Source organism: Blastomyces gilchristii (genome assembly GCF_000003855.2).
Source record: "Blastomyces gilchristii SLH14081 genomic scaffold supercont1.4, whole genome shotgun sequence".
Classification (NCBI taxonomy): Eukaryota; Fungi; Ascomycota; class Eurotiomycetes; order Onygenales; family Ajellomycetaceae; genus Blastomyces; species Blastomyces gilchristii.
Genome location: NW_003101679.1, coordinates 2,845,357 through 2,863,508, shown reverse-complemented (window position 1 = coordinate 2,863,508; position 18,152 = coordinate 2,845,357). Strand labels below are relative to the sequence as shown.

Genomic DNA, 18,152 nt, shown 5'->3' with positions numbered 1-18,152 from the left:
GATTTATTCAGTTAATTTAAAGATAGTCTATATAAAGATAAATATAGATTTCTAACTCTCAGTTCTGTCTTTCTATTTATTTATCAGTCTGTGAATAATATACTATTAAAAGTTTATAATCTGTGTTTAGAGTTTGTGAGAGAGTTTGTTAAAATTCTGAGATAAATAGATAATCTCTGTCTGAGATGAGAATAGCAGACATATTATGTAGATAAACTATATTATTAATAAAAAGATAAGCAAGTATCTCTGAAGTAATATTAATAACTGTAGATATATAGTGTGATCTCTTTAACTATTTACAGATAATGACTAAAATAATATCAAAGATAACTTCTATTACTGTGCAGAGTAATTTAGAAAGATCAATGATAAAGTTAAGTATAACTGTATATCAGTTAACATTTGAAATGAGAACTGATGTTAGCTTACTATATATGTAATGTAATATAGGTTTTACATACTTGCATGTCTTACACTTCTTATAATATTCATCAATTTCTTGACACATGTGAGATTAATAGAATCAGTGTTGAATTAGACTGTATATTTAATGAAAATCAGAGTGACTGATAATAAGAGTATTATAAAAGTGTTCTAGAAGAAGTTACTTTATAAGAAGATATTCAGAGACTATAATATAATTCTGATAGAAAAGTAGTTCATTTTCAATAGCTCAATTCTCTAGGTGATTGTGATTAGTAAGAGAAATAAGAGATTCAAGATTCTTCAAAAGATGCTGATATATAAGACGTGTCATATTATTGAGAGCTGAGACAGTATTGAGAATTAATATGTCATAGTGAATAATCTTTATAAATAAGGTGTATTCATTGACCTGCTGAGTAAAGAGATTGACTTGAGACTTGTCAGTGTATATAACTATCTCTAGCAATATACTGATTTGTTTTTTAATTTTAAAGAGAAGAATGAAAAGTATGTAATAGTACAATCTGAGAAGACTGTGTATAAGTGATCATTGATAATTATGAGTATAGAAATACTCTGATAATTACAGATCTCTATAGATAAGTGTATAGAGACTGATATTAAACAAGTGCAGCATTCTGCTATTTAGTGTCTCATTTATCTGCATTAAATGCAGATATCTTTATATTAATATTTTCAGTATTTATTATCTGTAATGTTCAGATTCTTGTTACTATTATATAATAATCTGAAATAATCTCTGTTAACAGTGACATTAAAGATTATATTATCTTATATAAAATTGAATTTAATTTAGTAATTCTGTGAAATGAGTTAATATAATATGAAAATATAACTCTCTGCTATTATAATCATCTTCTTTCATTCAGTGAAGAATGCTGATTAAGTATTAAAGTAAGCTTAATTAATCTGATAAAGAATTGATATTATTAACTTAGTATAGAATGTAATATATAGTACAGAATTATTTCACTTTAAGTCTGTTATAATAATCTTGAAGTTAGTAATAAAGTTCACAGTATATTGATTATATTATATATAAAGAGAGTTCATTTATAGCTCTGTAGTAAGAGCTGTATTAATCTCTCAGTAGTTATTACAGAGTTATATCTTCAGAATGTCTCAGATAATAATATGCATGTCATATTTTATTTATATTTACTGAATATATTGATAAATCTTAAAGCTAAGATAGCTGATATTAAAAGAGATTTTAAAGACTTCATTGATAATAAGATATTTATAAATATTATTATTCATATTCAGTAGTCAGAAACAGATATTACTAGTCTTATCAAAGATATCTAATTTATACAATTTCATCTTAGTAATAGTAATTATGAATTAATAATGAATCAGAGCTGAGAGTGTGTCTTTCATATAAGTAATAACTTTCAGTATTTTCAAATATCAGATCAGTTGTGTATTAATATCAGTTATTTAACAGTTCTGAGTAATTAGTTCATTGACTTAATCTGTAAGAGCTTGAATTTGTGTAATTTGACTGAGTGTCATTTTTTTTGCTGCAGAACACTGCATATGAAGATGTAGAGAAAAAAAAATACTGCAGATCTGTGACTGATAGTGAGATGAGAAGATTCAGTAATATTACAGAATGAAGATTAACTTTATCAGGGTGAATAGCAGCAGTATACTAGATCATATTGAAACTGAATCTTGAAGAAGAAGAAGAAGAAGAGGAAGAAGCTATCTAAGCTAGAGATGAGTGAGTGGATATGGGGTGGCGAGGCTTGTGTGAGTCACCTGACCATGCCCTATGCCCTAAGATCCTTATAAACTGGCGGTTACAGAGACCAAAATGTGAATCGAGAGAAGATGTCAATCATTTTTAAGCCTATCCATATAGTACAGTATTATCCACTTTTCCTGTTGCTCGTGAAATGACATGTCATCAACTATACATACAGTAAGGGAAATGAAATAAAAGAAAAAAAAAAAAAGTAAAAGGACATGGGAAGTGGACAGGATCGTTGAAAAGCAGATTGAAAAAATGAAAACCATGCTATGTAAGTCCCCTATATTTTATACAACGAAGTAGTACCGCAAATAAAGGAAATGACTGTATATAGAAAAAAGCAAAAATAAAACAATACTTTGTGAGTAGAGATGGTTGCAAGACAACGGGGGAGATCTATGTTCAAAAAGGGCGTAGCAGCACAATCGTCCATATGACTCAACAAATGATGTCAGCTCAAAAGCTGGAACGTTCGAGTTCTTTCTCTTTTCTGTCTAAGAATGGGTTGGTAAACAAGATATTCCCCTCTCAGCGGTGTTATAGGTATCTGTAGCTAGGTAATTCCAGGGGAAACGGGGGGGTTGGGCTGGATTTATTAAAAGAGAAAAACGAGAGAGATAATAATAACACTTATAGAAACGGGGGCAATTAAATGATCAAAAATGGTCGGAGGGGGCTTCGGAATAATACAAGTAAATATACACCCAACTTAGGTGGCCTGAACATTGGATTGCTTCGATCCACGGAGCTTAGGGTTGCTGGTTGCAGCCCGTTTCTTCTGTTTGGAGCGGGGACTGCTGGATTCGCCTCCCTCAATAAACTTCAATAGCTCATCAATGCTTCTCGAGTCCAGCCCGATGTTTTTGGAGGCTGCCCCATTAGTGGTCGCTGGTGCATTTTGGCCGACCTGAGGCTGAGGTTTAGTTCCCATCGTCACTCGTGGGGAGAGATTTGTTCGGCGCAGTCTGCGAGCTTGGATATCCTTCGCGTGCTTGGCGATGGACACGGCATTCTGAGTAAGCTGTTCAAGCCAGCTTTCTGCTTCCTTGGTATTTCGGTCGTTGGGACCCAGTTCGTTAAGGAAGATGTTGTATGCGTCCCGCATACGGTTCACGGCAGCCTTTGAGTCCTGGTCAAGAGCAAGGGCCTGGGCGAGCTGGAAGAGAATGGTAGCGGTGTTAATGGATTGTCTTCCAAAGAGGCCTTCGCAGACGGTCAGCGAAGCCTCAAACCATTTTCGGGAATCGGGGTATTTCTTGAGGTGCTGAAGCATGACAGCAGCATTGTTCATGGTTGTAATCGAGTCAGGGTGATGAGAACCGTAGATAATCTTCCAGAGTTCGGATGCATGTCTGATGTAAACTAGAGCAGTCTGCGTGTGGCCAGACGCATGCTCGAACAAGCTAAGATTGAGGTAGCTCAAAATAGTGTCAGCGGAGTCAACGCCCATTGTTCTCTCAGTAACAATGACGGCTTTCCGCGCCAACTCAACAGCGGCTTCCTTCTCGTCTGTCTGATAGTAAAGCATGGAGAGCTGATGATACAACTTGGCAACTTCAGGATGAAGGATGCCGTAGATCTGCTCGTGAAGAGAGAGGGACTCCAAGATAAGTTCCTGTCCAATTTCCTTCTGGTTCTGCATTATAGAAATTCGCCCAGCTTCCAGGGCTTCCTCCGCAAGCGCACTTCGCGGGGAAGCATCCTTAACGAGAGGTACAATGTTAAGGATGTCTTCTGGCACAAACGTAACCACGGGCTTAGGGCTTGCCACTGATCGGCTTGGCGAAGCAGCGTTGCTTCCCTTCTTCTTCTTTTTCTTGCTTGGCTCCTCTTGTGAACTATGGGTGCTGCTAGGCGCAGGAGAATGCTCCTGGGACTTGATCTGCGAGTGTTCGAACGTAAACTCGCGGGCACCTATCTGAAGGCCGATTTTAATAGAAATGTCTCGTAGAAGTTGGAGACGTTTGAGCGATGCAGTCCAGTCAGACTCGACGTTGAATCTGAAACGGATTTTGATTTGTTTTTCAATCTCCTCCTTGAGCGAGGTAGGTGTAACCTTTTCGAAAGAGAAGTCACCTTCCGGGTAAATCTCCCTCAATTCCTCATCTATCTCTGGACGTGGGTTTGCATTGACTTCTGTCCCGAGGAAGCAGTTCAATAAATGGGAAACGCAGGAAGCTGTGAAGGGAGGTGGCAGATATCGCAGATGCTGGTTGGCGATATGTTTGAAGGCGCGAGAAATCATTTCCTGGATCAGGAGTGCGCTCAAAGCGACTAGTCTCGATCCCTTTTGTTGAGAAAGCTTCGCCAATTTACCCAGGTATCGAACATTGATTCCTCGCTTGTGGAGAAGCTGGGTTAAGGATTGCCCATCCATTGGGAAGCCAACATCGCCATCGTGCAAGTCCTGGATAAGCTCAGGAATAACCTTGGAAGTCAAGTATTCGCAAGCAGAACGGACTTCCTTCTCGTCCTGAGCCCACTCCTCCTTCTCCTCGTCTGTCTGAGGTACTTGACCGCTGAAGACATCAGGGTTGAGGGCAAGCTTAAACGCAGAGATATCAACGCGTTCCTGTTCATCAGCTGCCTTCTTGTCGCCTTCGCCCTGCCCATTGATCGCTGGGGCCTCAGCCTCGTCTCCCTTAGGCACTTCAATGTCTTCAGCCTTCTCAGCTTCTTTTTTCGCAGCCTTTCGCTTCTCAACTTCAGTCTTCACATATTGACCCATCTTATATCTCCAGTACGACTCAACTAGCTCTAGCCTCAGGACAGACATCCTGTGGGGATATGGCTCATGTCCTTCAGCGTCTTCCGACCAAGCTATGTCTAGCGGAGTAATGCGATAGAGATCGAGCACATATTTACGACCATCCGTACCCAAAAGACCCTTTGTTTCTACGCTTCCCTCCAGATCGTGCCTTTTGCCATCTCTGTCCCAGACCGGATGCTTCTTAACGCGCAACGAAGCGGATAGTTTCTCAAACACTGGCACGAAGTCTTTGTGCTCTGCAACGACTTCCTTACCCTCAACTCCACCATAATCGATTTGGTGTTCGCCAGGCTCGCGTTGCTTGAAGATGCCAGGAACAATGCTCTGGCCAACCAACCGTTTACCCAGGTAGTCAACAACAACCGTTCCCGGAGTGAAGAGACCGGGGATGTCGAGCTGATTGACGGCTTTTACGCCCGCAACGTCCTTGCCGACAGCAACCCTGGCAGCTTCGTCACCACCCTCCGACGCAAAAGTTCCAACCCCATCAGCTCCAAAGGAGAAGAATATATTGTTATAGACAAAAATTTGAGCATCCCTCCCTTCAGTTGGATTGAGGGGTGCAATTTCGCCCCTTGCGACCAATACAGCGCCACGAGCAGCTGCATCGTTGTAGTCAGCAAAAAGCTTCGAAGTCAAACGTTCCCGGAAGACTTTGTCCTGGACCGTTTCCCTGGGGAGTTCTCTTGTGCTTTGGAACTCCTCGTTCCAGTCTCTCAAAGTTTCGGAGTTGTCCATGCCAGAAATTAAATAGTTCTCTTGGGAACGGGTGATATCTGACTGATGGGCTGTGACGGGAGATGAGGTGGATGGCACAAGCCATGGGTTGTTAGGAATAGAGTTTTGGAAAGGGAAAGTAGTCAACAAATCCTTTTTGTTGTTTGATTCCTGCAAAGCTTTAAACGCAGAATCGAACGAGGGAGAGAGCATAGAGATTAAAGTCAACAGGGAGTGAGCGCTATAGTTCTTGGGAGCGGGTCTTGGGAAGGGATCGAATTTGGCATTTGAGCACTTGTTCACATAGAATCCAGAAACGTGAGACGTTATCTGATGCTGCTCGCCTTCATTCGTGGTGACCTGGAGATATAATAGGTGCCCACGTTGGCGAAGATGGTAAGGAGGTGGGTTCCAGGGTGAAAGAGAAATTGCTTTGACCGTCTTGGGCACTTGGGGCTGCGCCCGGGGGAGTATCGTTTGCAGGACAGGCGGGGCCGCCATATCATAGTCTACAAGGGCATGATCTTTGGCCTGCGCATCCTGTCCCTCCTTTGTGTCGGATAATTGCTCGCCAGCAGCTACGGAGTCATGAAGTGACAAACCGGCACAGATGCCGTGCAAGTTGTCAACGCGATCGCCAGCAGCGCCGATCAGTTCTCTTATCCGAACAATATGCATCCTAGCCTCCTTCTCAGTGTAGGGGTCCTCGACTAGGACGACTTCCGAATCAGCCTTGAGGTCCTTGACCTCGGACAGTTCGACGTAGTCATTTATCCTCTCTCCGTTATGCTCCAGGTGGAAGCTCGTGTACTGAAAGGTACCCGGCAGCTCAACGATCGATTGACGAACATCCTGGACTTGTTCCTGGCTCGATACCTATAGGGGAGGTAAGCTTTATTAGCTAATGTCGTTTCCGGCGGAGGGAGAGGGTTTCTCACCGTAACTTGTATGTTGTACGGTTCATGCGGAAGCTTGACTGAAATCTGGAAGAGACCTAAATTCAACCCCAAGTCAGTGGCCAGCGGTCTAGTACGTATGATTGATTCATCTGAATGTTCCCACCTCCTCCATCATGTTCTCCGTCTACGTGATTGCCGTTGGGGAGTTGTTCGTCTCCATTCTTCTCCGCAACCTCTGTAATTGAAAGATTAGCGTCCACAATTGATACATCGTTTTTCTATAGTTACCTAGAGATAACTTCAAGGCATTGATTAGCTGCCTGGCTTGCAAATAAAGTTCTCGTACCTTGGGAATGTTCCTTTTCCTTGGTGGGTTGCTCCATTATTAGATTTTGTTATAAAAGAACAAAAAACGATAGCAGCGATGGCAATCGGTCAATCAAACCGAAAGGGTAGTGGAACAGATAAGGGATCCTCCCAAAGCCCTTCTTTTTTTACAACTAGAAACTCAATGGGTGAAATAAAACAACGGATTAATAGAAATGAAAGACGAAAGGGAAAAAAAAATATAGCAAAGGAAGGAAATATAGCAAAGGAAGGGCCGGTCTAAATTGCTGCAAGGAGGGAAAACAGAGCTTTTTTTCTAGTCGATAAAAAAAGAAATTCTTTCCCGCCAAAACGGCAGCAAGATCTGGAGAAAATTTCACGGAAGCGGATTTTCCTTTCGGAATGTAACGGGGGTTCAAGTGTTAAACTCGGCGTAAAATAAACATGGGGTTAAACCTTTTCAGGACAGTCAGCGGGCCGAGTGCGAACAACGAATGTAAACGATATTTTCCATCGTCATGAAAAAACAATCAACAGAAATTTACAAGGAGCTTGATAACCACACTATTCTGTCATCAAAGAGTTATGGCTACTGTACTCCGTACGGTGTGTGTCTGTTCCCGGAAATATATAGGCGAGGGCGAGATCTATTCAGCCCCATTATTGAAAATTCGAAACCGCAAATGGCGGGTACATACACAATCAATACACATCGTCCCGGGGTGATTTCGCCGTTTAGGGCCATTTCGCCTCGCCCTGCAGTAACTGAAATTGCAAGGATTCTGAATAACATAACCACAGAAAATCTGCCAATCATTCTCAAACTTTACACCTCTAGCACAAAATACATCTGCATCTCAGCTATCATGACTGGATTTGATGTAGATGAGGTTTGTGTTAGAATAATTGCGGATGTCTGACAAGGTTAATTGATAGAGGTGATGAATTGAATGAAGTGGTGGTGCTATGACCTTCAGAGAAAGGTAGACAAAAGGATCAGAGCCATTTGTTGCTCTCATTATTGCTGTCACAAGCAATGTTCATCCAGATGGCGATTCAGGGATGCAAGGCAGGCAGAGAGCAATGTGTTCATTGTAACTCAACATTCTGCAGTCTCGTTCTAATCAATGCAATTCCAGAACTGAAATGCAGCTGGGACGGGAAAAAGTACAGGAGCCACTACTCCGTACAAGTATTGACATGCGAGATGATAGCTTATGCGCCACACCTAGGTAACTAGTTATGCATCAAGATCGAGTTGAACAAGATGGTAAGCGCCGAATAATTTTTTGATGGGCCACTTGGCAAAATGTAGCCCGTTGAAAAGATTTTTGGCCTTTTCTGTGATATTAATTGGGGTCTAGAAAGTAGGTATAAATATTCCATTCAAAGAGGTCTCGAGTTGAAACTTGAAGACAAAAAATCATTATTATTATTTTTTGGGTGAGTGATTTGAATAGTCCCATCTGATTGGTGGGTTTAAATTCTGGGGCAAACCCAAAGCCATCCTTGGTTGAACCAACCCTTTTTCGCTAAAACCGCAGCTTTTGTTCCGCGATGTTTGGCTGCGCTGGTCGGTCGGTCACCAACAACAACCCATTGATTTTCCAAGCTGAAATCTGTCACAACGACAACCGACATTCTTTTGCATAAATGCTTTTTTCCTTTCTTATTAACCTTTCGTTTTTTCACAAAGGATATTTTTAATATCAATTCCATTCATTTTCCCCTCATTTCATGCGGACTCCAATGTCTCCACCTTGGTGTTAAACCCATCATTGGACGGCAAGCTGGAAGGTCCAAGGACCCAGTCGCAAATCCTTCAGGTTTAATTTAGCAACACACCGTCTAAATAGGCAACGCGGACCTCCAACCTGAGTAATAATATCTACATCTATGTTTCGCGCTATGCGTTTGAATCGTGTATGTAGCAACGCAAAAGTGTTTTTTCCTCCCAGACCATGGGCGGCTCGTCCCCAATTTCTCCGTCCCTGGAATGTTGTTGTTCCCGCTGCGCGGCGGTGCTATGCGCAGAGTGCACCCCCTGTCGGGCCCCAATCCATTAATCAAGATATGCCTGAAGAGGAAGATGATAAGAGAAAGAATCCGAAAGATGAAGAAGAGCCTTCTCTAAGAACCACCCTCTTTAAGATGATGGAATCTGCAGCGACCATGTTTGCATCAATCGCTGTGCTCGGGTAAGAAGTCAACCTCGCATGGCGCCTTATGCCGCCCTCTTTGGAGCCGGATATCGTTCCCTAACTATTTTTTTTTACACGTCCAGTGCGGCAGGGTACTCTTATCACCGGTACTATAAGTATCTAGTCCTAGCAAAAATGGACAACGCATTCAACCCCGGCGATCCAGCTCTCGAAGTTGCTGGCGTAGCGCCATCAATGGGTACCGATGGCAGTGACACAGGCCACTGGATCGAGCGCGAGGAGCAAAATAAAGTTGATCAAATAGTCAATGGCACCATTCGCGGCCATTACTATCTTCTCATCGGCGAAAAGGGTACAGGGAAGACCTCCATGCTTCTCGACGCCATGAGAAAGATTGATGGCGATGGCGTGGCATTTTTCGAAGCGCATGCAGATCTTGAGATTTTTCGTATCCGCCTTGGCAAGGCCTTGGACTTTGAGTTTCATGAAGAGTATGTATAAAAGTAAAAACATTGAACTTTTAAATATGCCGGGACGCAGTTGTTTTATTAACTAAGCGGATTGTCTGTTATAGCTATATTGGCAGCCTGTTTAGTATTAGAGGGCCCCGAGACACCACTGCCTTGCTAGACATTGAACGAGCTCTTAACAAGCTTGAGAAAGTCGCTCTTGCGCGGCGGCACAAGGGCGGGAAGCCCCTCATTTTAATTGTTAATAGTACCCATCTAGTTCGAGACGACGACGATGGGCGCGATCTGCTAGAAATGATTCAGCAGCGTGCTGAGCAATGGGCAGCAAGTAGCTTGGTTACGATGAGTAAGTAGTTATCCCGCTCAACCACATACGCAACCTACCTTTGTATTAACAGTTCTCTTTTTCTCAGTTTTCAACAGCGATGATTACTGGGTGTATGAGCGGTTAAAACGTTATGGTACCCGAATGGAAATAATTCCTCTCCCGGATCTTCCCAAGGACCGTGCAATAATGGCCTTACGGCAGTACCGACAAAAATATTTCAATGAAACTTTGGACGATTCAATACTCGAAAAAGTGTATGACAAAGTTGGCGGACGACTGACATTTTTGAATCGCGTGGCGAAATCGAAGGACATGATGGAGACCTGCGCGACAATATGCCAAGCAGAGAAGTCATGGTTTCTCAACAAATGCTGGATCTTAGGAGAGGAAATGGACGATGATGTGATGGATGAGCAGAAATACTCGGTATGAAACGCCTCATCCCACCATTTTCTGGAGTCCTTCTTTATCCTTAGCTTCTATTCTTTTTTTTTTTTTTCTCTTTCGCTGCTGATAATATTCTCCAGTCCGCCGCCATGGTCCTCGCCAAAGAGCTAGTTGACCGAGAAAAGGAAATGGAGTGTACATATGATCCCGAAAAGGGCCATATCCTACCGGAGATTCCTCTCCACGAAGCCCGACAAGTCATGACGAGAGCAGACTTTATCCAAAGCTACGATCACGACAACATATTTACCATCGACTCCAGAGGCATGGTTCGCGCCGACTCTGTCCCGATGCAAATCGCCTTCAGAGAGATATGCTCTGAACCAGGCTTTGCAGAGCATCTGGAGAAGACTCTGGACAGAATCAACGATATTGAAAGCTTGGGCAGGACCCGGGAGCTTACTGTTAAAGACTTTTGGAATAATGGGTCGTTTAAGGCGGTCATTCGTGATACGAAGGGCAGGGAGGCAGGGACTGTTGAGATTGGGGTGGTTAAACCGAAGGATGAGGACGATGATGATTAGAGGGGTGTTTATTCATTGCATTTGAAATGATGGATGGATTCTCCTTTCTTTTTCTTTTCTTTTTCCTTTCTTTTTTTCCTATACCAAGTATACGGCCCCTTCCATTTCTTATATTTTACAAGACCACTTTCGCTTAAAGAGCTCGATGCAAACATCGACTGTTATCCTCGGGCCTGACATGCGCTCAACATTTCCTATTTTCTGCTGTACTTTCTACGATAGATTTCTTTCGGTGGCTCCATACTTTCTGTGCTGATCTTGCTTGTATATAGCTCACTTATCCTGATTCAAAGACTCTCTCTACCTAGCGAAAACTTGTTAATTATCCATTCCACCATAATTTGATGTAAATAGCCTTTACTGATAAAGTGAGGAAAACTCCCTCTAATCCCCTCATTCAGAAGGACAGTTCCCGCAGCAAAATTATATTTATTTGTTTGCTTCATGGCTCTCAATCAACAGTGATATTCATGTTGTCATGTCATGCCCAAAACAAAACTGGTGGTCCAGTTGACCAATCAGGTTCCATCAAGCGCCGAAGCTCATTGCAAATCGTGACATCATCGCTTCCCTGCAACAACAAACTAAACTGGGAGCCAAAATAAATACCAAGCTTTCTACGCAATCTATGCCACTTCCAAGATGAGCTTCTGAAGTTCTTCTGCTAGTCCATCTCCAAATAAACAAATAAACATACGCGCCGGTTCCTGAATATTTTGTCGCCATCCAGCCCGGGCGCAAGAAGAGTGCTAAGAGGAGCACACTGTGTTTAGCAATGCCGCCGAAGAAGTCGTCGATGACAACGAGGTCGAGCTCGCTGGGGAAAGGGAAGCAAGCTCCCCATGAACATGAAGCGCTGCCAACGAAGGGCAAGTTCAAATCGTTTAGCTGGATTCATTGCTTGTGCCGGTATAGCAGCCTGGTGATATGCAGCTTAACACTTAGCACTGTCCTATTTTCTTTGAGCACACAAATTACACAGGGAGATTTAGCCTGGACGAGCAGGCATTTTAATTCCTGGTGGCAGATTGGAGGGTTGCTTGCATGGAGAACTGTTGAGTTGACGATTGCCTGGATATTGGGATATGATGGTTAGTCCCCTGGCGAAATCCAAAAATTCGCCGCAACCGCCATATATAGATCAGATGCTGACTGTTGATACGCTCCCTGCCTTGCCAGCTCGCGATGTCGCATCCTTCACTTATCTAACTCACCTGCCAACCTATTCCCTCCTCTACAGCTTCTACGGCATCCGCCCGACAACCCTAATGACAGTCGCCTCCATAACCATATTGTCGACAGCCCTCCCATTCCTCCTCTTCCGCAGCTCCAGCCGCGTACACGAAGAGTACCCATTCATGCGCCTCAGCTGTTCCGGTGCCCACACCAGCTCCAAGACCACTCGCAGCGCCAAAACTACCAAGAGCAGCCTTAAACACCAACACCACACAATCCTCACAGACTGCCCAACAACCCTCTACACCACCCTTGTCGCCGCATGCATCTACACGATAATCCTCTATAGCAGCCTCGCCACCTGGCTCCCAACCTACCTCGTAACCTATTACGACGGACTCCCTGATCTGCGCATCGCCCATGTCGGGCCCAAGGGCTTCGTCTCTCTACTCGTCGCTTTGCTGCCTGCCGGCTACTCCCTGCGCGACTTCCTCTTTGTCAGCTCTGTTGGCGCAGCGCAACTTGAAGAACAGCAGCATAAAAGGGTAACAGTGGCAGTAGAGGAGGAAGCGGAAGGGGAGGGTAAAACTGGCGGAAAGAAGGCGCGCAAGCACGATGAGGAACGCGCTGGTGAATTTCTGGTCACGTCACTATATCGCAAATACTGGCTCTCGTTACCGGCGAAGACGCGGATGTTGGTATCACGCACGACGGTGTTGGCAATGATGACCATGATGAATACCATCATGCAGGTTGTGGGGACGATTAGCGGGGCGGAGATGGAAGGAGCGATGGGGTGGGGTGCGATTTGGACTCTAGCGACGTGCGTGACTGGGGTGATATTCGGGTGGGTGGAGGCGGTGGATGGGCTATGAAATTAAAAGTTGTTCTCCTTATTTTATGCATTTCTAGGCTTTTCTTTTCTTCTTATTGCTTGTGTTTTTACTTTTTACTTTTACTGTTTTAATGATAACTATGCCCAGTCCGTTCTTATTTCCTCTACTACCTCTACTACTAGCCGATGTCATCGGCTGTAGTAGCTGATTCCTTTTCCGTTTCCCCCAGTGTCATTTTGACCGCTCATTATTTTCTTCTCCCATGTTATGATCTATTTTATCTATCCGGTTCTACCGTTGCGATTGGAGTTCCCCATTTCAGTTTTATCGGCAAGTGGCGCAAGAAAATGTGTAATGGAAAAGAGGGATAAGGCGCTTTGTATTAGTTGTGAAGCTGCTGTTTTTTTTTTTCGGGGCCATTTCTATTTGGTCCGCGAAAAACTTGCTCTCTAGCCAGCGATGTAATGATGTGGGTTGGGTGAGTAAATTGGAACCTGGGTAATTAAGGGAAATAGTGATTTAATAATAGTTTGAACCCAGGATACCTTGATTTGTTTCTTTGAGTTGCATTTATGGATTCTTAATACAAACAAAACCTCAAAAAAGCTGAAAACCAGAACTCAGCCAAACCAGAGCCGGAAATAACAGATGAATGAACAAATATAGAAGTCGAAAAGAAAAGCGGATAGAGTGACAGGGCAAGAGTCGCAGGAATGAAAATAACGCGAGAGGAAAATTGGAAAAGTACAGAATATATAATAAAATAGGGATACGCATTCAAACCCACGAAAAGGGTACCCACCGCTTGTCATGGCTTCAATGGAGCCCTAAGCTGTCGCAACAACCAAACCGTAAACTGTGCTATCCATACTCCACAGTCCACCAGTCTCTTTTCGGAGATCATTAAATAAAGATCACCGTTAACAAGCACATCCTTCCTTCGCAGTCGCCGCCCCACGATCCCGTAAATTAATCCGAGAATCCTCCCCAGGCCTCCCACCAAGGCCACCATTACCCACACCAGCACCAGCACCAGCACCAGCACCAGCACCAACGCCCCTCGCCCCCTTCAAACTCGTTTCCGGAATCGCATTTGCAATCGCGGTGAAGACCTCAGGCACGTTAACGCCCGTTTTTGCGCTCGTCTCGAAGAACAGAAGCCCTTCTTCCTCCGCATACGCGCTTGCCTCACGAGTAGAGATTTTTCGCGCATCGCCAGCTGGAGAATCCTGCTCCTCCTCCTCCTCGTCTCCCTCAAGGTCTCGCTCGACAGCATCAGAGGAATCATTGTCGCCACCTTCAGAAGCATCCGTTCCTGGTGACCCAGTTGCTGGGGAGGAAGCTTGTATGCCTGTTGTTGATGCTGCTGCTGCTGCGCTGGAGTCTTCGTTCGTTAGATCCAGCTTGTTACCGACAAGAGCAATGACGATGCCTGGACTAGCTTGTCGCTGGAGCTCGGCAACCCAATGCTTAGCCTTTATAAGGGAGGACGGTTTAGTGAGGTCGTAGACGACAAGCGCGGCTTGGGCGTTGCGGTAATACATGGGTGCGAGGGAGGCGAAGCGCTCTTGTCCGGCTGTGTCCCATATTTCAAACTTGATGGTTCTGGTTGGCAGGGAGCATTTTTGAGTGAGGAAAGCGGCTATAGTTGAGGAGTTGGGGCGATCATTAGATTAGCTCACAGGATAATTTACCAGAGAATAACTAGTTCGGAGGAGTGAGATGTTATGTGAAAGAAGCACCACGTCTCATACCTCCTATCGTTGGTTCTTTGTTTTCTTGGAAATCATTATTTACGAATCGCAGGACGAGAGATGACTGCAAACCATAAATACATGCATTAGCAGAAGAATCTCAAAACATATCATAGGAGTTCCGTGTCGAGTAGGCCAGTATATAATAGCTATGAAATAAAACAAACCTTCCCGACAGCAGCTTCTCCTAGGAGCACTAACTTCACGCTGCTACTAGGTTTAGGACCAGTTGCGGCTCCTGCATCTGCCATAGTGCTGTATTCCTTTGCTTTCTTTTTATAACACCTTTTCCAACGTCAACTAAGAAAAATGGACGTATAAATCGTGGTGGTCGATGATTTAGGCAACACGGCGGGGCCCGGATAGCCGTGGAACACAAAGCTATCAATCAAGAGCCTTTTATGATGTATCCCCTTCCCCGTTCTGCTTTATGGTAGATATTATGCTAATAGGCAGACAGTGAGTGCTCACAACAGAAGATGGAAGAATGTAGGTGCCGCCTCTGTGCGTAGGGAGAAGTCGTGAGGATTCAGAGCCAGTCACAATACAGCAGAGTGAGACAAAGATACACAAAAGAGCCAAAGCAAAAAGAGTAGTATAAAATGTATATTCCAACAAAGTCCCGGATGGTAAATGAACCTTGGTCAATCGCTGGGGTGCGGTGCATAGGAAGCCTACGCCTGGCTTGATTGATTCGAGGCAAGGCGGAGGTTGATGATGAGGCACCTTTCCTAATCAGGAGTAGTTAATGGCTCCCAGCACTAAACCAAAGATAGTTAGAAAATATGGGTTTCTGGATTATATAATATCCGACCAACTGGCTCTCTTTTTCTCCGAGCAATATGTATGTATGATACCAATGAGCATACCAGATCTCTGATACCCTAAGCTCAAAAGTCAGGCTTCATGTTCAACCACTAATCAATTAATTGATTGTGGGGACACGTTGACCAAAAGAGGAAAATATTACTGTTGGGCGTCATCGACTCATCGGTCAACGACAACAAATACAGAATGCCCAAGCACCGCAAGCGGGGTATATATGCGTATATAGATCTCAATATTCCGGAAACAGAGAAAGGCGGCCTTTTACGACTATGACTCCTGACGAAAGGTTTTCTCCAATAGCCTAGCTCGAATCACTTTTATTTCATCTTGTTTCCCACAGAACTGGGCCAGAGGAACGGATAGCAAAAAAGAAATTGTTGCTGAATACCTGTGGGAGCTACTCCGAATAACATTATCTCTATTGACTATTAATTTACAAAGAAGACTGTAACATAAAACTAACTTTTTGATAAGCAATATCCTATTGCTCTGTGTCATCCCTACCTAAAAGAGAAGTCGAAAATCAGATGAAAATAAAATAAAAAGCTGTGCTCTCTTTCGGTTTGTGCTTTTTGTGATAAAGATGACCAAATGTATTCCACCAACCGCTCCGGATAAAGTTTCTACCTGATCGTACTTGCCCAGTCAAACATTTTCTCTCGAAATATGACTGTATCACGGATGTACCCAACCAAATTCGATCTAACGTGCCACCGTAGAGGGTTAGTCAGTATCGCGTACACCAGTCCTTCGCCAAAAGCTATATATTTCAAATGGTGTTGAGCCATGTTTGAAAGACATTCAGCTATCAGTTTTCGAAGCTTAAGATGGTTCAGCTTTTGCATGTCAAAACTCAAATCACCAGCAAAGTCAATATGAAGTGCGCGCAATAGGGGAAGCTGAAATACTAAATGGACATCGGCCTTCACGTGGAAGCAATAATAAAAGCGAATCAGCACACATTCTACACCTAGATCATAATGATTGGCTTACCTGGCTCTGCTCGAGGATTTTAAACCCGAGTTCCTCCAATTTTGTGCAGCGTGAGGACAATGAGTCCAAAAGTTTTCGATCAAGAAGGTATTCGCTTTCGTCTGGCCCTTGGGCATGTATTGCAAGAACCCTCAAGGACTTAGAGTGCTCGCTGATTATGGTTTCCAGGAAGATTGAAATGGGGGGAAGATGTCGTGGTAATAAACAAGTTGTAAGCTGGAACACCTCCAGACCATTACATGAGCAGATAAAGTCAGTTAAGCCTTCAGATATCAGGTTTGTACGCAGAGTTGTCGGCCGCATGCCCGCCGCAACTGCCCCTTCCCAAAAGCCGATGTAATCGTCTGGCGGTAGGAATGAACCGATTTCTAGTGTCAATTCACTTAAACACGCAGCAGAAATATGTTGCCAGATAGATGGAGCTGAACATCCCACATTGGAAAATCTTCTCAGATCAAGGGCTTTTAGGTTAAGAATCTTTGGCCCAGGCCAGCCAGAAAAAATGACACCAAGGGACAATATTACATCTTCATCCGCCCAGATGGCAAGTTCACTCAGTTGCTCTGTAGAAAATAGTGCATTGCCAACAGATTGAAGAGCTGATGTGATTTTGACGTCAATAATGTTCAAGAAGCGTAGTTTCGAATAGCCCCCGAATTTCAATGTTGGATGAAAATATGGTGTTGGACTGCCGTCTGTCGCCACTCGTAACTGTAGATACTCCATTCTGTCAGATAGCGCAACCATTGAGATCAATTTCTGTGTTGGCGCAATCTGTGAGTCCCAGCTTCAATTCCAAAAAAGTCAGAATTTCGACCTCGTGGGCACATGGTGGGCACAAAACCGCGTCGCTTCTGAGCTAGGATAAGAAGCAGGGCTCACATGAAAGCTCGCAACTTAGGCATTTTAGACACACAAATAGTGATGAGGGTGTTCAGCATTCGGACAGCTGGAGACACAACATTTTCTAAACCCAGCCTTGACTCGATTTCATCATATGCCTGATACCATGTTCCTGATATCAACACTCTTGTGGTATGCCTGAGAAGAGGGAAATCCTGGTCAGAGAATACTTCTAGCTTCGAGAGCAGGGCGTCTGTTGCACTTATATGGCCGGGAAGATGGAAATGAACGGTCCGATACAGGAACGGTATGGCGATCTCATTCACATTTCGAGAAACTCTTACAAGTTGAACAAGATCACGAGGGTGAAGCTGCAGTCGTAACATCATAGTCTTAACAAGAGGTTCTGAGAAGAACCATCCAAAAGGGAGACAAGCAGAAGAACGCAATTAGAGGACTGATTAACCTGATGAAAAATCATATCCAGCGCATCCAAAGGCAGAGTGAAAAGGCCTATACTGACGCGAGAGGTGGAAACCGCTGGGTATTCTTCGACGGATGCCATGTGGAGGGGAAAGCAAACTTTCTTGGTGACAAACCCTTTTTGAATAACGAGTACAATGATAAAAGTCACTCCAAATTGTGAAAAAGAGAGGACATTTAGTTCTGTAGCATTTCGCTTTGCCACTGAATGATGTGATAAAGTATGTTCTTATAGTGCCGATCTTTTAGGGCCTAATCCCCGAAAATTTGAGAGTGCGTAACTACCGGAGCAATTTTAATCCGGTAACTACTGGGGTTTCAAAATAAATTTCTAGTGTGTGTGGAGGACTTCCAGTCATATCAATATCGGCATCAAGTATCTCCGTTCC

At 43.7% G+C, this 18,152-nt stretch overlaps 5 protein-coding genes across 5 annotated transcripts; 2 read left to right on the top strand and 3 right to left on the bottom strand.

Annotated features, from left to right (window-relative positions):
• Window positions 1-2,248: 2,248 nt before the first annotated feature.
• BDBG_02925 (protein TIF31) lies at window positions 2,249-8,286 on the bottom strand. Its single transcript, XM_031721021.1, has 4 exons — window positions 6,939-8,286; window positions 6,756-6,827; window positions 6,632-6,687; window positions 2,249-6,569 (listed from the first exon to the last, which is right to left on the bottom strand). Exons 1-4 carry the CDS (start codon window positions 6,973-6,975, stop codon window positions 2,916-2,918), a joined length of 3,819 nt encoding a protein of 1,272 aa, XP_031577397.1. The 5' UTR covers window positions 6,976-8,286; the 3' UTR covers window positions 2,249-2,915.
• An 84-nt stretch (window positions 8,287-8,370) lies between these two features.
• BDBG_02924 (uncharacterized protein) lies at window positions 8,371-11,301 on the top strand. Its single transcript, XM_002626701.2, has 5 exons — window positions 8,371-9,117; window positions 9,204-9,572; window positions 9,656-9,897; window positions 9,965-10,305; window positions 10,407-11,301. The coding sequence occupies exons 1-5, from the start codon at window positions 8,816-8,818 to the stop codon at window positions 10,848-10,850; spliced, it is 1,698 nt and encodes a 565-aa protein (XP_002626747.2). The 5' UTR covers window positions 8,371-8,815; the 3' UTR covers window positions 10,851-11,301.
• Window positions 11,302-11,312: 11 nt separating this feature from the next.
• BDBG_02923 (uncharacterized protein) lies at window positions 11,313-13,607 on the top strand. Its single transcript, XM_002626700.2, has 2 exons — window positions 11,313-11,941; window positions 12,030-13,607. Exons 1-2 carry the CDS (start codon window positions 11,626-11,628, stop codon window positions 12,899-12,901), a joined length of 1,188 nt encoding a protein of 395 aa, XP_002626746.1. The 5' UTR covers window positions 11,313-11,625; the 3' UTR covers window positions 12,902-13,607.
• A 175-nt stretch (window positions 13,608-13,782) lies between these two features.
• On the bottom strand, window positions 13,783-14,867 carry BDBG_02922 (rab family, other; the record flags this gene model as incomplete). The annotated part of the gene is made up of 3 exons (XM_002626699.2): window positions 13,783-14,504; window positions 14,617-14,680; window positions 14,784-14,867. 3 exons carry the CDS (start codon window positions 14,865-14,867, stop codon window positions 13,783-13,785), a joined length of 870 nt encoding a protein of 289 aa, XP_002626745.1.
• Window positions 14,868-15,634: 767 nt separating this feature from the next.
• Window positions 15,635-18,045, bottom strand: BDBG_02921 (uncharacterized protein). The gene is made up of 2 exons (XM_031721020.1): window positions 16,438-18,045; window positions 15,635-16,367 (listed from the first exon to the last, which is right to left on the bottom strand). The coding sequence occupies exons 1-2, from the start codon at window positions 17,182-17,184 to the stop codon at window positions 16,068-16,070; spliced, it is 1,047 nt and encodes a 348-aa protein (XP_031577396.1). The 5' UTR covers window positions 17,185-18,045; the 3' UTR covers window positions 15,635-16,067.
• Window positions 18,046-18,152: the final 107 nt, after the last annotated feature.